This window comes from Platichthys flesus, chromosome 19 (genome assembly GCF_949316205.1).
Source record: "Platichthys flesus chromosome 19, fPlaFle2.1, whole genome shotgun sequence".
Taxonomy (NCBI): domain Eukaryota; kingdom Metazoa; phylum Chordata; class Actinopteri; order Pleuronectiformes; family Pleuronectidae; genus Platichthys; species Platichthys flesus.
Window position 1 is genome coordinate 12881495 of NC_084963.1, and position 19883 is coordinate 12901377.

The 19883-nt window shown below is 42.9% G+C and overlaps 1 protein-coding gene across 1 annotated transcript; it reads left to right on the forward strand.

Annotated features, from left to right (window-relative positions):
• Positions 1-614: 614 nt before the first annotated feature.
• On the forward strand, positions 615-18729 carry thbs4b (thrombospondin 4b). Its single transcript, XM_062413268.1, has 22 exons — positions 615-936; positions 5121-5318; positions 5829-6079; positions 6184-6286; positions 6427-6509; positions 6619-6670; positions 6800-6951; positions 8348-8485; positions 10112-10189; positions 10281-10433; positions 10546-10650; positions 10740-10847; positions 11511-11670; positions 13078-13196; positions 13664-13716; positions 13841-14034; positions 15197-15375; positions 15959-16007; positions 16122-16318; positions 16456-16628; positions 17209-17348; positions 18027-18729. Exons 1-22 carry the CDS (start codon positions 858-860, stop codon positions 18083-18085), a joined length of 2823 nt encoding a protein of 940 aa, XP_062269252.1. The 5' UTR covers positions 615-857; the 3' UTR covers positions 18086-18729.
• The last annotated feature ends 1154 nt before the right edge of the window (positions 18730-19883 follow it).

Consider the following 19883-nt stretch of genomic DNA (forward strand, 5'->3'; position numbering starts at 1 on the left):
TCCGAAAGTAAGATGCAACAGGCAAAGAAAGAGGGAAAAACAAACATCATTAAGACCTAGGCAAACCCAACCAAATGTGGCGAGGTGAGTGGAGCCAGACATGCTGACGACCTTGAGGCCGTGCGAGCCAGCCGCCTGTCTGAGGCTCGGCTGGCCGGTTAACGCCGCTTGTTAAGGCGTAGGCTCATTTCCTGACTTTGCCCTGGGAAGGAGGGAGGAAAGCAAGGGCATATGGGAAAGGTGTTGCTTTTGATGCCTCGAAGGAAAGTGCAAGTGTCTCGCACAGTGTGAAAAAGAAAATACAAGCGGTGTAATTGCTGGAGGTGAGTGAGACATGTCCAGAAATGCAGCCCCCGAAGCCTGAACTCATGAGACAAAAATGTTTCCAGTTTGGGTCGAAACATGATTTCATCGGCCAGACGTGGGTTTCTTCCATGGATGTGAAGCTGCTCATGTGCAGCACATTTGTGTAAGAGCCTGTGGGAACTGGCAGCAGCCGGTAGGAGCCAATGCAGTAGAGTTTCCCCCAGGTCACTCCTTCTCCACATGGGGCCATCTGAGGAAGGTTTTAAAAGCAGGTTCTGGCCCCGATGCTCCTCCCTCAGTAAGACTCCTGCAGTCTTCTCTCCACATCCACACACTCAATTCAGACACATATGCACACACAACACACACACACAAACTGTCAGAAGCCTCTAAGCTTAACATGACGGTCTCGCCTTGCTGCTAAATCAAAAAGAAGGGACACAGGCGCACCACTCAGGGCAGACGCAGACATACAGGAAACTGTCACTGTGTCACGTTCAGATAAGTCACTGGAGGGAAGCTGCGGATCTGGGACCAGTTGAAGGGACAAAATGGGTTTGTTGGCGGCCCTGGTTCTGGCCTCGCAGCTGTTGCTCCAACTGGGCTCACATGTGGAAGCCCAGGCTCTAGGTAAGTGATGTTTAAAGTGCTTTAATTAGCTTTTTATAGAAGTTGTGTAAATATGATGACAACTTTTACAAATTGTGTCAGATTGATTGTGGTGAAGTGATGCAGAGGAAGATATACAAATCCCTTTTTCTTTTACTCTCAGGATTTTTTTTCAATCCTGTCTGTGATGCAATCCTTCATTTTCAGTGTGTGTCAAAAGAGATTTAATGGCAGCAGCACTGTGTATTTTACCACTCGAAATGCATAATGGATAAAGCAGACACTGTGAAAGAGAATATGAAACGCAGATCCAAAAAACACAAAGGATTAGCCCCGGTGCGGGACAGTCTCTAGGGTACAAATAAAATGCTAAATATCTCTGTCGGTTAGTTTTTCCTTTTCTTTTACAAGACTAAAGACTTTTAAAGCCACCGTCATTCTGCTGAAGGAAAGTCACCCTGCTTTTTTATTTCTATATGCAGCTGCTTGATTCCTGCAGCTCAGGAGGTTCGGCTCTCTGCTTTGTATTAATCCAATTCAAAGTCCTCAGCTGGGTCACACACATGGGAATAATCAGAGATGATCTGGGTGCAATATTGAACTTCAAGTCACATAGTCTCTCTCTCTCTCTCTCTCTCTCTCTCTCTCTCTCTCTCTCTCTCACACAAACACCCACACCCGCATCTGCACAGAAACTTGTTCAAGGTCACACACACACAAACAGAGTGGAGCTGCAGCAGGCATGTAGAAATATTGGTGTTTATAGGTTATCAGCTGCTCTCTAACCCCCCCGGTTGACAATTGGCATGCCTCTCGTGCACCATTAATCCCTACGATCTTTTCGGCAATAGCTACCTGATGTTTTGCGAGAAGCAGGTCCGGATTAATGGCGTTCATCATCTATCAATTTCGCTGGGAAATTACTTCTTGTCTGCATGACTGGAATTCACCGCGGAGTGAAGCCAATTTAGAGCTGCGGGGGAAGCCGGGCACAGAGACAGGGACAGAGTGTATCTTTAAAGAGGCCATAATTGATGTTTTCACGATATCAAATAACAGCGTAAACACAATGTGACAATACGAGAGGGATCACTTGGTGGAGCAACAGAGGATTATCACCTGAATCCAGAGCTCTCTTTGGCTTTACAGCGAGTTGTATCTTGTTCTTTAGCTGCAACTTCACTCTTGCTCTGAGAGCACGCACAGTGTTGTTTATCGGCTGCAGCAGATTTCATTTTGAGGCACTAGGCAGCTCAAGAGTTAATATTGAACTTCCAGTCTTCCAAAGACATGACACAAAGAATGCATCTGAGAGCACAACATGATTATTATTACATTATTTCTCATCAAGAAACAAATTGGATCCCCTGTTCCTTTTAGCTACGTTACTAATGGCTATTGCAAAAAATGTGACTTCACTGTTTATGTTAACAACTTGCTGATGTTGATGATGTCATTCCCTCAACACCGGTAATGGCCGACACGGTATCTCTCCAAACAGGAACCTGCGATAAATCAGAGTGTTCCACATACAAACCCTCTGTTATAGGATGAAACGCTGAAAAATTCCAACCATTTGCACACTTTGGAGTAATCTATAACCGTAACTGATTTATACTGCTGGTGTTAAGGAGAGGGCAAGACTGGATTACTTTATGGCTTCCAGCAGTTAGTTTTATGAAGCTTGAAATCGGAGGTTAATCAGGGGGTGAAAATGAGGCACTCTCTCAGGATCTGTGGTGTAAAACAACCCGACTCCCACAAAGGCCTCTGTCCAGAAGACTTATGAACAGCAGGACTGTGTGTTTTATATCAAAGTGTGTGTGTCTATGTAATGTCATTGACTACACTAAATTCTTACACACCCTCATGCAAACACCCATGGGACAGGGGCAACATCAGGGGCAATTTGGGGTTCAGACCATACAGTCTATGGTTCACACACTTTGGATATGAAGACTAGAGGATCTGGGCTCGAACCACCCGCTACTCCTCCTGAGCCAATGTTAGAGTAGGTGAATTGATAAAATTGTCATTGATTTACCATAGACTGTATTTAAGGACGGACCACATGTCTCCACTTCCTCCCCACTATAGAAATGAAGCCACATATCCCATATACAAAATAGCGATAAGAACTAAATGAAAAGACAATGATGATCTGCTGATATGGAGAACGCAGGATTCATGACCTGTACTGAAACCAGCCACTAGGGTGCGATCAAGATACATTGTTCTCACTTTTAGAAAGCTATCTTGTCATATACAATCTAAGGAATTAACTGTGTGGAGGGTGTAGCTGGTTTACACTATGCCCTAGCTTGACACAACCCTACACACTACACTGTACTACACGTCATGGCAACACATACTGCAACAACTGTGATTGGTCGGCTTGGCAGCACGTTTCGTCCAGTGGCCAGACAAGCACAGAAGAGTCATCCATCTCTGGCTTAGTTCGTTGCGTCACATACAAGTTTTTGATAAAAGTTACTGTTGTTCATCATTTATTAGGTCCAGCTCCAACAGGATCCACTCATTCACCACATTTTGAAGTACACACACACAGTGACATGGAAGCTCCACCGCAGACTAATGGCTTGGCGTTGACTCTTAACACCATCAAATGCTTTTATGGAAACTTTGGGGATTGGAGCGAGCTTGCAATAATAGTTAACAAAGCCAGCATTTATCCGAAGCCCGCAGAGATAGTTGCTGAACTAGATCAGAAGTTAAATATGTAGCAGTTCTTCATTAAAATGTATAAACACGACAAGGGCTGTGTTATATATTTTGTTGACTTGTGGAACTAACACTATCCAAAATGTTCAAACCAAGAAAAATCGCCAATTTTGTTCAAGGTGAAGGACGTCCCATTTTGTTCGGCTTTTAATAGCATGAAATACTTTACTCATGGTTTTGTCCACAAACAATGCACAAGAAGGGAAAAACACACTGCTAGTCTGTTTGCCAGTCGGCAGTTATTTCCTTTCCACTGTTTGTATTGGTTGCTCGTAATATATCAGGATTATTCATTGCTGTTTGCGGCCTAACGTGAATAAAACGTATGACCTGGGACACGTCAGATTGATTTTTATCGGCAGTGGTGATAAAGACATCAACTCCAATCCCCCCATGCTGATTAGCAATAGTGCAGCCTCTTTGTCAATCCCACACAGGAGTATGAACCAGGCTTTACTCTTTAAAATGTGACGAGTGGAATGATTTTCATTTGTTCCCTTGTTTTGTTCATTTTTGGACCGAAGCCAATTCAATGGAGCAATAAGTCACATTGTGTGAAAAACAGATCCATCTGTTTGTGCAGTACTTACCAGGTGATCTTGGCTCTTGTGAATGCAAAAAACACTCATCCAGTTTTTGGCGAAAGCGATGTTGACAGCGCCGGCCGAGAGGACATTTTCGCCAGCTTAGTCACATTTTACTGCGCGCATTTTTAAAACCCCCGTGTTGTGGTGAAATACACCGAAACACACAAGGGACCTCGGGTAAAGAGAGAGAGAGAAAAGGAGGTAGAAGAAGGAGGAAGGGCTCTCATCTGCAGATCATGCTTCACGCTCTTGGCTGACAACGGCCAATCTGCGGGAGCATTTGGGAGCAATTTTGTTCCCTCGCGACAGAGGGCCTCTCAGACTGCTTTTCCGGGTACTTGTGTATTCATGATGTGTGCAGATGGTGGGACTAACGATTCACTGCCCATCCTCTCATGGCCTGCCCAGCTCCCAAGCTACTTTATTAAAGGAGGCCTATAAACATGAGCGCAAGTGTACAGCGTTTTTCTGGCATTTCACTCCTGCTAAGTAGCCAGTGGATATGTCTAAAATCCATCAGGACTCTTTCAGTGAGCACAATGAATGAATAGTGGCTGAAGATTCACATTTGTTTTTATGACCATGAACATACAAGAGAAGTAAAGAAACTATACAACTAAAAGTCATACTACATAGCTTAGATTTACTCTGAAGTCCTCCTCCCTCTGATTTCTTTGAGCTAACTCCGTCTGCCAAGTTTGCTCTGACTGATTGCCACTGCGTCTCATAAGAGCAACAAGAACTGGATCAACATCATCATCTTCTTGTTGACTCAGGATGTGTTTACTCTGCGGATGCAGGATGTAAATATTCATATCTCATCATCCATTACTCATGTGCTTTACCGCTTGTCTCCTTCCCCATCCCCATCAACAGTCTATGATCTGCTCACCTCGCCTGATTGCCTGCCAGACCTGCTGCAGGGGGGTCTGGCCGAGCAAGGTGTGAACGAGGCTTTCATCCTGGCCACCTTCAAGCTGCAACCCAAGACCGGCACCACCGTGTTCGGCCTGTACAACCCAAGGGACAACAGCAAGTACTTTGAGTTCACCGTGATGGGGAAGCTCAACAGAGGTAGGAGAGAATCAAAGAGGCTTCAAGAAGCTGCAACTAAAACTTTTAAAGCTGCGCTGGGGGTTGGCTTATGTGAATGGGGTCATGTAGTGATGAACCCACAGAGAATATAAGAAGAAGGTTCCGCAGTTCCCCCATAGCTCTGCAGGGTGTTTCAACGTTTCTGTTTTGGTTCAGTCTCACCGGGATCATCAGCCTTGTTTAAAAAAAAAATTCCCAAGAGACAAAATAATATTTCCCTCATTATAGGGAGGAGACCAAAATAGAGATAAAAGGGAAGAGAATGTCATTCTTTGATTTTATTTTTTGGTGGCCACATTTGACAGCAACAATTAAACCATGTTAAAAAGTTTTTTTTTAAACTCCTGACTTTCCACCAGATCACCTAGGAAGTAAAGCTGTTAACATTTGAAACTTGTTGTAATTTAAAGGAATTACGATTTAAATGCAGCCTAAACTCGTTCTCCTTTCTATCTCTTCTCCACGCCCCCTGCTTTGTCCCCATCACAGCTGTGTTACGCTACCTGCGGACCGACAAAAGGATGAGCTCAGTCACCTTCAACAACCTGGTGCTGGCGGACGGCCAACAACACCGACTGTTGTTCCACCTGAAAGGGATGCAGCAGCAAGGGCCAGGAGGGCTGGAGCTGCATCTGGACTGCAGGCTGGTGGAGACAATCAGGGATCTACCCGCTGCCTTCCAGGGTTTGCCAGCAGGCTATGGCACGGTGGAGCTAAAGACCATGCAAACCCGAGACCAGGTGACGCATCACATTCAGCATTTCCATTCAACAACGTTTCAGTATTGAATCTGCAGGTTTTCAAATGGCTGAACTGTCAACTTTTACTTGTTTTATTTGAACAGGAGAGCGTAGATGAGCTCAAGCTGGTGGTTGGAGACACTTTTGAGAATGTCGCTTCATTACAAGACTGCCATTTCCAACAAAGGGACTCTGTTCAAACTCTGGGTAAGAGTCCATGTGTGGAGGTAAACTTCCAAAGGGACAAATGATCCCCGGAAAACGATCACAGTGGTAGGACCACGACAGCCAGTTGAGAACAGGCTCCTCTGCTCCAGTCAGACAAAATAACAGTCCCTGTCTTTTAGGGGTCAACACCAAGCAGCTGTCAAATCAAATGCTGGAGCTGACCAAGGTGGTAAGTGAGCTGAAAGACGTCCTCATTCAGCAGGTAAATATCCTTTTACAGTTCCTATGGGTCCCACGTAATTCCTGCTACCTCACCTCTGATCTCTCTGCCAGCTGAATATAAACATCTGTTTATGGCTGAACTTTTGTAGGTCAAGGAAACCTCATTTCTCAGAAACACCATCTCAGAGTGTCAGGCCTGCGGTAAGTTCATCTCCAAAAACCTGCCATGTCTCTCACCAGTAAATATGATGCTTCATGGCTACTTCTGGAGAGTCAACAAACTAGAACTGCAGACAATAATACAGAAAAATGTCCTCTGTTGATTTAAAGGCTTGGGTGGAACTGAGGTGGTGAAACCAAAGTGTGCCCCAGGTGTCTGTTTCCGAGACGATATGTGTATAGAGACAGCGGAAGGTGTGGAGTGCGGACCCTGTCCCGATGGGTACACCGGGGACGGTTACAACTGTGACGATGTGAACGAGGTAAAGCTCATTGTGTGTTTCTTCTCCTTAACTGTAAAATTCAGCATCGACTCCCCTGAGGCGGCTGTGAGCTATGAGATATTGCAGTGTTGACAAAATGATGACGCATAAACTCAAGAAACAAAGCAAGAAACTGGGCCTTCAGCACATGTTAGTATTTTTCAGACTTCCTATCCAAAAAAGTCCTACGAGAGAGGCGATAGTAAATGAGACAGTAGAGAGTTGGAATAACATTCAATACAGGATTTGATCTGGGAACTGCAATCCCAATATATGGTAACATGCCTCTGCAGGTCAACATGTTGCCCCATAATAGATGGTCTTAGTGTACACTCCAGAGCATTATCTGGTGATACTCCATGGAACTATGAGCCTCCAAATTGGGGTCTAGGGTCTGGACGATTAGAATAATTCAGAACTGAGATTTCGAGGTTTCAAGAAGTAGAAGTAGAAGTAGAAGAAGTTTACAAAGTAACTTTGCTACTTTTTGGGGGAGTTAGACAAAGAATGTGGCAATGAGATCATGAGATGCAAAACGGTGTCATGGGGTTTGTAGACCTCAGCTGCAGGTGAAGGTAAAAGTTTGGTAACTTTGTGAAAGTTAAGTATTAAGCCTGAAACATGCTTCTGCGACTGCGTCTGCGTCTTTTCACGCCGCTGTGGCGCAAGACTCGTTTTCATTCATGCTTCCCCAACCGTTGCGCGTCTTACAAAGCAATTCCGCGCCAGAACACTAGGCGGAGTAATGCTTTTTGTCGAAGACGACCTTAGAGACGCCTTCTTTCTTCTTCGTCGATTGTTTATTTACATAGCCACTGCGGCTCCTCGTAGCCTTTTTCTGGCGGACAAATCCGCCAGTCAGTGACAGGTTATACAAGTGATCATACTATCGGATATCTTCTGCCAAGTGCTCTTCTATTTGGTCAATATTCGTTCTTCTAAATCTTCCGTGATTTCTGCCGGTATTATGGGGCATGAAACCGGAAATGCAGCTCCAGAAGGGATGTAGAGCAGACCAATCACAGCCTTGCGGGCTGAGTGAGCTTGCGGAGGTTTGCCGTAAATTTTAGAAAAGGGGGTCGACACCCGTCAGCACGTAAGGAGGGATACATAAGCACGTTAGGGACCCGGAAGGGCTTTTGCGCTTACGGGCCCGTGAAAACGCAGAAGCATGTTTCAGGCTTTACTCCTGCAGACAGAGGTCCTCATAAGGATGTGATAGTTTGCCTGTCTGTCTTTTCACTGACCTCTTTTCTAGGGAACGGCCTTTTCAGTATCCCTTTTTTGCATGTGCAAAAGTGTCATCAGACTTAAAAGCTTTTGGGAGGGGGGGACGTCCTGTGAGAGCCACATACATTTTTCAGCTTGAACAGAGCTCATGTCCTCCTTCCCACAGTGCCAGTTTAACCCCTGCTATCCCGGCGTGAAGTGCGTCAACACCGCCCCGGGCTTCCGCTGCGACGCCTGTCCGCTGGGCTTCACTGGCCTGCCTGTGGAGGGTGTGGGGGTTGTGTACGCTCAGACCAACAAACAGGTAAAGGAGTGAATAGAGTTATGAGGACAAACACACACACACACACACACACACACACACAATCAGAACAGAATGAAAAAAAGATGTATGCAAATTACAGTATTCATCAAAGATAACATAGAAAACCAAGGCTTATTGTAGAGAGAATACAGGGTTAGGGTTATTGTGTAATTATTTAATATGATTAATAAGAACATATGTAATATCAACTAAATACTGTATTCCAGGTTTATCAGGATACATTTGTGAGTGTAGTAACACTTGTGTTTAAGTGAGTTATACACCACATTAGTTTTTGCTTTTTTTATTAACAAGTAGCTGTTAAAAAAATGATGGGGTGTAATAAATTGTTACTGGGAAACCGAGCAGGTAAAATGGCAAAAGCAAGGGAATGATGATATTAAGATTATATTAGTTATGGTATAATTTACCGTGTTTCTAAAGTATGATCTTGTCATGAGTAGACTCTTATTAGTAAAGACACCCTCCAGTACATTAATAGTAAAGACACCTTCCAGACATATATTTAAAATATGAAAAAATACGAATTTCACAGAAAAAAAAATCCATTTACTTGTTAAAATCGTATTATTATATCTTCTCCTGCTCCCTCATTGAAAAATCAAGAATCTGTGACAAATGCAAATACTTCTTACATTTCCATAAACACTTTCCAATGTTACTGAAAAGTCCAATGTCAGTGTTTGTGCAGTGGAGGATTCAAAGTAGTTGTTCACAGAGAATCTTCTCCTCTCAGCAGATGAATGTGAGAACTGGCGTCTGGCGTCAAACAGTGCACATACATTATCCTACAGTGAAGGTCAAACATCCAAATGAAGTGACAATGAGCAAATCGTATTTTTATGTGGATAGGGGACTAAAATATATTGCATTGCTTCTGAGGAAGAAACGATCACGTTAAGCCTAGAACACTGTTATAAATGTAAAGCTTTCAAATATTTAATACTGTGTTTTTTTTGTAAAATAAAATAAAATAGTGTATTATTTTGGATCATGTGATGACCCATCAGACAATGAAATCTAGTGTTATCGGACTGCTTCTTTCCTCAGATAATAAACTATTATTGCAAAATACATGTTTCATATTCGATTTTTGAACAAATTATATAAAAAGTAGTGTTGTGAGCAATGCATTAACCCAATGAGGTGTCATGTCAGCTTTCTAGATGTTTTACCAACTTTTCTTTCAAAGCTTTCCCTCTGAAGACATGCCCTACATAGTAACAGTGCACCACCATCAGATCAAAGCACTGACAACGTGGGGGGAACCTCATCACAATGTAAATCTGGGGTTTATGGGATGTTAAATAAAGTGATTCCTTGTTAAAGTAACTGCAAAGTAGGTATGGGGGCTGTAATGTGTTGGCTAATTAAGTATTATGAGCCAGGTAGTTTAAAAAACAAAGTGCAATGTATTTCTAGGTGGATCTTAAATCTATGTTTATAATGCCCCGTATGTCCAAAATATATAAAAGGTCTGAGGTCTGCTAATAAAGCTTGTGGGCAGTATGGACGCTTTTGTGTATTTTATGCTGTAATTATTACATAAATTGTCATGTAAACAGACCTTTGGATGTGACATCTTTCTCATATTGCATAATTCAGGTGTGTGACGACATTGATGAATGCAAAGGGCCGAACAACGGAGGCTGCACCTCAAACTCAATCTGTCACAACTCCGTGGTAAGGATTCTGCAAAACGCTGGGACGATTATTTCAATTGTGTGACTTTTCTGAAAGGAGCTCGTACGTCACTGTGCTCATCCCCACACAGGGCTCCTATCAGTGCGGCACCTGCAAGACGGGCTTCACCGGAGACCAGCAGAAAGGCTGCAAGCCGGAGGTCAGCTGCGGCAACAGCCTGACCAACCCCTGCGATGTCAATGCCCAGTGCAGCGTAGAAAGGGACGGGTCTGTCTCCTGTCTGGTAGGATTTCACACCCGCTAACACACTCTGATGTGCTTCCTGTACACACCCACACTCGATATATACATGTGCTGCTGCCTGATTTCCTGAGGAGTTTAATTTGTCTTGTCAGTGTGGAATTGGCTGGGCAGGTAACGGGTACCTGTGCGGGAAGGACACTGACATTGATGGATACCCAGATGAGAAACTCAAATGCAAGGATTCAAGCTGCAGAAAGGTACATGCAGAGCAGATTTTCAGCAAATGCATCTTAGTCACGACTGAGGGCTCTTCATTTCATTCTCTCCCTGTAACGTCTCTCCACAGGATAACTGTATGTACATCCCTAACTCTGGTCAAGAAGACGCTGACCGGGACAGCCATGGAGACGCCTGTGATGATGATGCAGATGGTGATGGTATTCCAAACGAACAGGTTGGTGGAAATGTCACGCTCATGGGAGCACATCAGGGGGGAGCCAGGGGGGCTCTGGCCTCAGCTGAAATCCGATTGGCCCCTGAAGTGCCTCTTTCCTGTCACTAGTGTTTTTTTTCAGTCACTTTCTAGCAATACAAATGGCAAATTGGCAAGATCTTATATATTCTGAAGTACACAATGTTCTTGAAAAAGCAAGAAATTTCAAATCATATTTAATGATGTGTGGTTTTGAATTAAAGGTATAGCGCTAACAGTAAACATTGATTTACTTAAACATGCACCTAACTGTATCAGCAGTTCTGCATAGATGTTGGACGGATAATTGGCCCCTCTGTGTAAATTGTGGCCCCTTTACGGCCACTGTAGCACACATTGCCTGCAGCTATTGATATTTATTTCTCTAATAACTGATCAATATTGTTGTCTATTATACGGCAAATGCAAATCCCACGGTCATTCAAACTGCTTGCTTTGTCTGACCATTAGTAAATACTATTTCCATCCGGTCAAGGCACATACTTTACACCATAAATCACAAACTGCCCCAAAACGCAAGTGGAACCATTATTTTTCCGGGGACACAAATGTGCACAAACATTATTCACTGACACATTCTGTGATGGTGAGAATCACACAGTTGTGTGTCCCTGTCCGTCTCAGGACAACTGCTGGTTGAAGCCCAACGTGGACCAGAGAAACAGCGATAAGGACAGCCATGGTGACGCATGTGACAACTGCCGCATGATGGAGAACCCCGATCAGAGGGACACAGACAGCGACGGCAAAGGGGACGCCTGCGATGAAGACATGGACGGAGATGGTATGTGGAGAAATTGCATCACCAATGCTGACGCTCCAGTTATATAACAAGTATCTCTGAAGGCCCTCAGTGTTACAATGTATTACTCTGTTCTCGCCTTCTCATCTAAACACTGCTCCTTGGTTAAAGGCACTGATGCAGACAGAGAAATTCCCATCTTCCTAAATCCTATTGTATAAATACATCACTGTGTGGTGGTGTGGATGCTCTGGTAAGCCATCTGAGCCTTGAGAAACAGCAGTGGGAAAAAAAAATGAAAAAAAAAAAAAAATCAAAGCCAGGCCCAGTGTGACCCCAGAGGGAACACAAGCTTTGATCATTCACCAGTATGATTACACCTGAAAAACCTCCCCAGGAGAGAAGATAGGTTCTCCTCTGTCCAATCGCTCCAGCCTGACCTTTACGCATACGTGGTGCTGCTGCTGCCTCCCTGCGATCAACAGAAAACTGCTGCTTAACTCAAACGGGTGCTCAGCCGCATAGCAGGTGCAACAGCGCGGCCTAGTGGTGGATTTACAAACAACATGCTGTGAATTGACTCGGGTATCCGGGCTTAGTATGGGAGTATAATGTCTCGAGTTGTTCCATGCGTTCACTGATCAAATATAGATTTAATCACTGAACTGATGAATATTTATAAGTTACTTGACTAAAAATCACCCAGAACATCAACATTAATACATCGACAGATTGATTTTAATGATCAGACTTAATTAATTAAGTAAACATTCCATGACCGTATCAGTGTGAACAGTTTTATATTTGGTAACACCTAAACATATGGTTTGTTTGTTAGGCTGTCCCTAAGGATTTTTTGCATTGTCATTTAATATGTCAATTATTTTCCTTATTAATTGATTATTTGTCTATAAAGAAGCAAAAGATAGTGAACAACGACATTTAATAGAGCACAAACATCAGTCAAGGCCCAACGTCCCCTAATGAGACCAGACTTAAATTCACGAGATCCAGATTTTTATTTGGATCAGCGGCAAACACTCCCATTATTTTTGGATGTAATAAATGCCATCACAATTTCCAACAGCCCAAGTGGCATCTTTAATTTCCTTCAAGCTGCTTCTTATATTCAGTTGACGGGGAAATAAGAGAAAGAAATCCACAGCTGGCAAATGTAAATAAGCAAATGCTTGGCATTTCGGTGGGAACATTTACTCAAATGATTAACTATCAAAAATGATTAATATTATGTCCTTCAATAAATTATCATGGGTTGTAAAGAAAACACTTTGTAAGCATTCGCCCTTTTCCCGTTGCGAGAGCTACAGAATAAATTACGATAATGTCACTTGGTTTTATGCTACAGTAGCATGACAACAATCTTTATCCACTGCTGTAAAAGGGACCGGACGTGACTTGATGCAAAATGACGCTAACTGTTTCAATCAGGCCTGAAAAACATGCTGGACAACTGCCAGAGACTCCAGAACAGAGACCAGCGGGACCGAGACGGAGACGGAGTGGGGGACGCCTGCGACAGCTGCCCTGACATCTTCAACCCAAACCAGGTCAGATGGACGGACGGATTGATAGACAGATTGAGATAGATAGATAGATAGATAGATAGATAGATAGATAGATAGATAGATAGATAGATAGATAGATAGATAGATAGATAGATAGATAGGTAGATAGATAGATAGATAGATAGATAGATAGACAGACAGACAGACAGACAGATAGATACAACCTGAACCAGGTCAAATGGACGGACGGATTGATATAGACAGATTGATATAGATGGATGGATGGATGGATGGATAGATGGATAGATAGGTAGGTAGATAGATAGATAGATAGATAGATAGATAGATAGATAGATAGATAGATAGATAGATAGATAGATAGATAGATAGATAGATAGATAGATAGATAGATAGATAGATAGATAGATAGATAGATAGATAGATAGATAGATAGATAGATAGATAGATGAAGGTTGGATGGTTGGATGAACTCTCTGCTCTTGTTTCAGTCTGATGTTGATAATGACCTGGTCGGAGACTCCTGCGACACAAACCAAGACAGGTACACACACACACACACACACACGCACACACACAGTCTCTACATTATTAACTTACATATATCAGATATCTTCTGATACTCCAGCTTTCATTCACATTCTGTGATCATGTCCCTGCCCCTGTAGTGATGGCGACGGTCACCAGGACACCAAGGACAACTGCCCGTTCGTGATCAATAGCTCTCAGCTGGACACAGACAAAGACGGGCTGGGCGACGAGTGTGACGACGACGATGACAACGACGGCATCCCGGACATGATTCCACCGGGACCGGACAACTGTCGGCTGGTACCAAACCCTGACCAGACTGACGACAACAGTGAGTCTCAAACACACAGCACGTCCAAACGCCTCGAAGTGACACAACATTCAGATCCACTGAAACGCAGCTTTGATTGCTCAGAGGTAATGTTCATCTTTTCATCTCAGCATCCATATTCTCCCTGAAGGTCCCACACATGCAGTCTGTGGCCCCCAATTTCACACCCAAGCAAAAACAACCTTAGGGGCAGATCAAGTGGCAATTTTGCTGTGGAAAAAATTGCACTTATTTTTTGCCCCAGCACCCACCTGTCTATTCTGTGACATTTAATGTTGGGAAAAATGGGCTGTGAAGCCAGCGATAGAGAAGTGCCCACTGAAATCAAGTGTTGCAGGGGGATGTCTGGTTGGTTATCAGGGAGCTCTGTGATGTGGAGAGGAAGAAGAGGAGGTCTGTATGACCAGCTGTGTCCTAAGGATGTACAGTTCCTCTCACTCTGTACCTCTAAACATGATGAAGAGATTGTAAGATGTGTTATTTGTCAAAAATATAAGATATTTGTTTTCATGTTTTGGAGCTTAGAAATAATGTATTCAGACTCCCGCATTCATTTGTTTGCTTTTTTCATGTGCAGGGATATAGCAATAGAACATTGTGTCTTAAAAGTCCATCATGACTGCAATCCCGCTATTTACTAATCCACTCCATCAACTACAGTCTATTAATATAGTACAAGATAAAAACAGGTTGGCATAGCACCACCTTATGTGCCGGAGAGACTCTATCACTGCACATTCCTCCATGGCGAATGCACTAGAGCAGTTTCTAATTCTGAACACACACTCACAGCAGGGTACGGACCAGAGCGAGCTTCAATGCAAAGTTCATCAAAACTGGCACAGTTGCAAAAACGTCTTTAGTTACATTTTAACTATTCCTTTTAGAAAAAGACCTTCAGAACTTTTATCTGGGACGTTTTATATTCAGCCCTTGTAGCTCTGCAGCTTCTGGGCAAGGACATCGAGTTCCCCTGGAGCAGGCCGCCGTGACATTTTTGGTCAAGTTTGTCTGAAATCTGTTCATCGTGACAATATGGAAAGGGATCCTGCTTGAAATTGAATGGAAGGCACTATCTGTTCTTGTGCCTCAATCATGAAATAATGACTATCTCATTTTCCTCAGAGCTTCAGAGGTTTAATGTCCCCGTCTTGTGCCTCAGATGACGGAGTTGGAGACATATGTGAGTCCGACTTTGACCAGGACAAAGTGATCGACAGGATTGACAACTGCCCAGAGAACGCTGAGGTCACCTTGACTGACTTCAGGGCCTATCAGACAGTGGTGCTGGACCCTGAGGGTGACGCCCAGATCGATCCCAACTGGGTAGTTTTGAACCAGGTGAGATTACTCAGTGTTAAAACTTTGTTTAAAATGAATTTATCGGTCGTATAAGGCGAAATCACATCTTGCATTATCTTAAACTTAAAGGAGCTATTGTTAGACTACCTGCTCGGCACCAAACAGCAGAACGACACAGTTGCTGTCTACCTGGTGAACGTAGTGGAGCATTTAGCTGCTAAAGAGACAAATATTGATCTCAGGATGTGAGTGGAGAATAAAAAACAAAAGAGGGTAATTATAATGTTGATATAAAACTGATCGATGTGTAAATAAGTGACTGTTTACTGAGTCATCACATAGACTCTATGTAAAGATGGGCAACATGAATAGCTATTTAATGGGTTATTAAATTTGATGTCATAAAAACGGGGGAGACGCATCATGATTGATGGCCGAGACTGACTGAGGATTGCTCGAGCATTCTGCCCCCCAGTGGCCAAAACCCTGTGCTAAAAACGAAATGTTAAGCACATATGCATCTCATTTTGATAGATCTCGTATATAATTTATAATTATTTCAGTATGATATGGCATCAAAGTGCAAGATTCCTTCTTAACAGCGTCCGTCTCTGTCCCCCAGGGAATGGAAATAGTTCAGACCATGAATAGTGATCCAGGACTTGCTGTTGGTAAGATGTATTACCTCTCTGAGTTGAATATCAATCATTAAAATTACATAATGTTTCCAAAACATATCCCAGTCCGAACATATATAATGTGATAATCCTTCTCTCTGTTATCAGGTTACACTGCTTTCAGTGGAGTGGACTTTGAGGGGACGTTCCACGTGAACACAGTGACTGACGATGACTACGCCGGCTTCATCTTTGGCTACCAGGATTCCTCCTCCTTCTACGTGGTGATGTGGAAGCAGACCGAACAAACCTACTGGCAGGCGACACCTTTCAGGGCTGTAGCCGAGCCCGGCATCCAACTCAAGGTGAAAGCACACAGCCAAAAAAAAGACACAACTCCCCCAGCTCCAACTATTTATATCCATATTTTCTCCACTCCTGCTTTTCTGTCTCATCTGTCTGCCTCCGCATCCCTCCTCACCTCTATGTGTCTGTTCACCAGGCGGTGAAGTCTAGATCGGGCCCCGGGGAGCACTTAAGGAACTCGCTCTGGCACACGGGAGACACAAATGACCAGGTGCGTCTACTGTGGAAGGACCCTAGAAATGTCGGCTGGAAGGACAAGGTGTCCTACCGCTGGTACCTGCAGCACCGCCCCCAGGTTGGATACATCAGGTAGGACGAACAGCGCTCTCACATCTGTCTGCTCAGTTTGAAGCTTTGCATGAAGACTGGAAACAACGCTTCATTTAATGTGAAGACAATACCATCATATGCGAAGCTCAAATTAACTCACTTTATGAAGTTGGTGCAACCTGCAGTATGAAGCTTTTGCCTCCCCCTTGTGGCAGTGAGGGTAATAACACAAACTCTGTTGACTTGTGCTCATGGCATAAACCTTGCATGTCTTTGATCCCTTTCGGTTCTAGACCGTACTCCTCCCTCTGAACATAGAGCTACTTTTATTTGGAGTATGAGAAACCTTTTTTTGTATACCCCTTGTTTCTATATCGTATTAATTTGGTGGCAGGAGGCAGGATTTATGACCTTTACTGCATCCAGCCACCAGGGGGAAATTATTTGGCTTCACTTTTGAGGGAGCTTTCGTTCTGTCATCTTTATTAACAGTCAATGGTCAATACAGTTGCTCCCCTTTTGAGTCCTGGCCCTTGATGGTTGACATAACATGTGTAAAAGCTTTTAATAAGTAAACAACAGACATAAAAATTTAAAATCCTCTGTTTCTTTTGTTCAGAGCTCGGTTTTATGAGGGAACTGAGCTGGTCGCAGACTCTGGAGTGACGATTGACACGACCATGAGAGGAGGACGACTTGGCGTGTTCTGCTTCTCTCAAGAAAACATCATCTGGTCCAATCTGAAATACCGCTGCAATGGTGAGAACGCTTCATCAAACCCAACATCATATCTGTCGTTATGTCTCTCGCGTTCTCTTTCAAGGCAGGTTTCTGTTCTCTTTTGAGGCGTCACTACAGGAGTAGTAATGTTGGCCAGTCCATAACTTTCATCCTGACTTAAACATCTCAACTTGTAGATGGTTTGTCTTAAACATTCATCTTCCTCACAGGATGTGTTGTAATTATTGTGGTGATCCTTTAATTTTTCATCCAGCGCTATCATCTGGTCAAACTTTAAATGTGTAAAAAGATCACCCACAAAATGAATAAGAGTTCCCTCAGCCACTGCTGTGCTAGTCAGATATATGTAAGCATTCTAATATGGTAAACTAATTAGGTGAACCTCTGTGCTAAACAGCAGAATGCTAGCATTGCTTTCGAGCATATTATCCTGCTGATATTAGCATTCAGTTCCAGGCACCATGTAAATATAGACCCTCACGGAGCGTCTAGCCGAGCTGCAGTAGTCTTGACAATAAAGCATAATATTATTTCCCAAATTGACCTCTATGACTTGTGTCTGGGAAGTGTCTGTATTATATATTATCACGTTGTTGCATGAGCACGCCTGAAACTGTGAAGTGAAATTAGTTTGGCCTCTCTGTGCTGTTAGATATTGAGCTCGTCTCATGATACCCGACGTCTCATTTTCCACAGACACCATCCCAGAGGACTTCCAGGAGTTCAGCACTCAGCACGGCACTGACGCACTCTAAAGTCATCACGAACATATGACACCAGAACTCCAATGGAAAGTGTGTGCGCGTGGGTGAGAGTGCGTGGGAGTGTGTGTGGGTGTGTGTCTGTCTCTCTGTGTATTGATGTGTACAGTTTCTGTGCATTTACGACCACAATCTTTGTACTGTATGTGCATTTTATCCCGTCTGTTCCCAATCCTTCTGTTTAATCATCTCTTCAAGACTTATGGTAAATATTCTAAGTTATAATAAATCTGAACAGGTTGTTCTGACTTTCAGAACCATCACTGCACATTGTAAAAGCACACCAGGCCCCTCATGGCCCCCAGATTCCCTTAATTAGCTTTACCTTTTATGTTTTTCGCATACTTAATTGGGCGTCATTAAAAAAATTGTTTGCATCTACACTGTTGTTACTGGGAATATTTTAGCTCATGAACTATCAGCATGGTGCTTTACTCTTTCTGTCATGAGGAGGAACAGACCAAGTTTTGTATCAGTCAGATTCCAGATTCTGCCTCGTCCTTCTAACTGCGTGACTAACTTAAAGTTCTGTGTGACCTGGTTTTGTCTCGATCATTGGGTTGTCAAGGTCTTGGTCATTTCAGATCTGTATAGTCATGAAACCTGGTCACAATAAAGGGCTGTTTAATATATTTCAATACATGTTGAATTCTAGTCATTTTAAGGGGGGTATTATCAGTATTTGTGTGATTTTTTGTATCTTTTTCATTTATATTAATGAATCCACGGTCTACTTCAATAGACCAAGGGACATGCATACAAGTAAATCCTCCCACACTCGAAACTGGAGCACTCCTCTTTTCACTGTGATCTTCTTAAAACAAAGGCCTCTGTTCTGCTGCAGCAACAAATTCTCCGTACCCATTAGACCCCATTGGAACATTCTTTCTCCTGATTAGCTGCCGAGAGGAGGAGAGCGGGTTCGGACTTCGCTCCAGGAAGGAAGGAAAGACCTTTTTATGTCTTTAATATCGGGAAGAATAGACTACGTAAGGTCATGCAGTGGATTTTTTTTTTTTTAAATGAAGAACGTGTCGATGCTGTCTTTAACTTAACAAGTAGCTGGTGGATAACATCTGTGAATTGTTTTCATCTCAAAGAGGTAAGAAAAACTTCAGTCTTCAATTGTTATTAAATGATATAAGTTACATGAATCTAAATAGGCAGAGAGACGCAGTGTGCCTTCATTTAGGTTAAAGTGCTTTTATATTAGTCAGAAATAATAACGTGGAATTTGTAAATGAAATTACTATATATATTATGCGTTAATATTATATATTCTCCCAGTCTGTGTTACTTAATTATTCACAAATAGTAAATGAGCAGATTTCTTAGACTTAAATTATTTGAAATAGCAGTCTGGATGCAGAGTCCCTTTAAGAACCTATATATCTGTTGACTGATTTATTGATCAATTGTATCAGAGTGAACTGCTTGATTGCTGTTTTCACTGTTGAACAAAGAGATTGGGTGAATTTAATTTGCATATGACTCAACAAGCCACCCTGGTGCTAACATGAATGCACGAGCATGGACCTGGAATGCAAAAGTGAATGTGTGTGACCTAATTTTTTTAAACAAAAGCAGTAATCTGCAGAGCTGTGAGGAAAAAAGGGAACTTGCCCTGGCATCATCAAAACACTCACACAAAAGGAAAGTAATCCACACAACACAAATCAATCCTGAAGAAATGAAGATTTGCAAAGTAACAACACAAGGATCACAGTTTACAAGAGATGGAACTGATCATTTGGTATCTTAACTTTATCTGAAAAAGTTTCTGTTGCTTCCA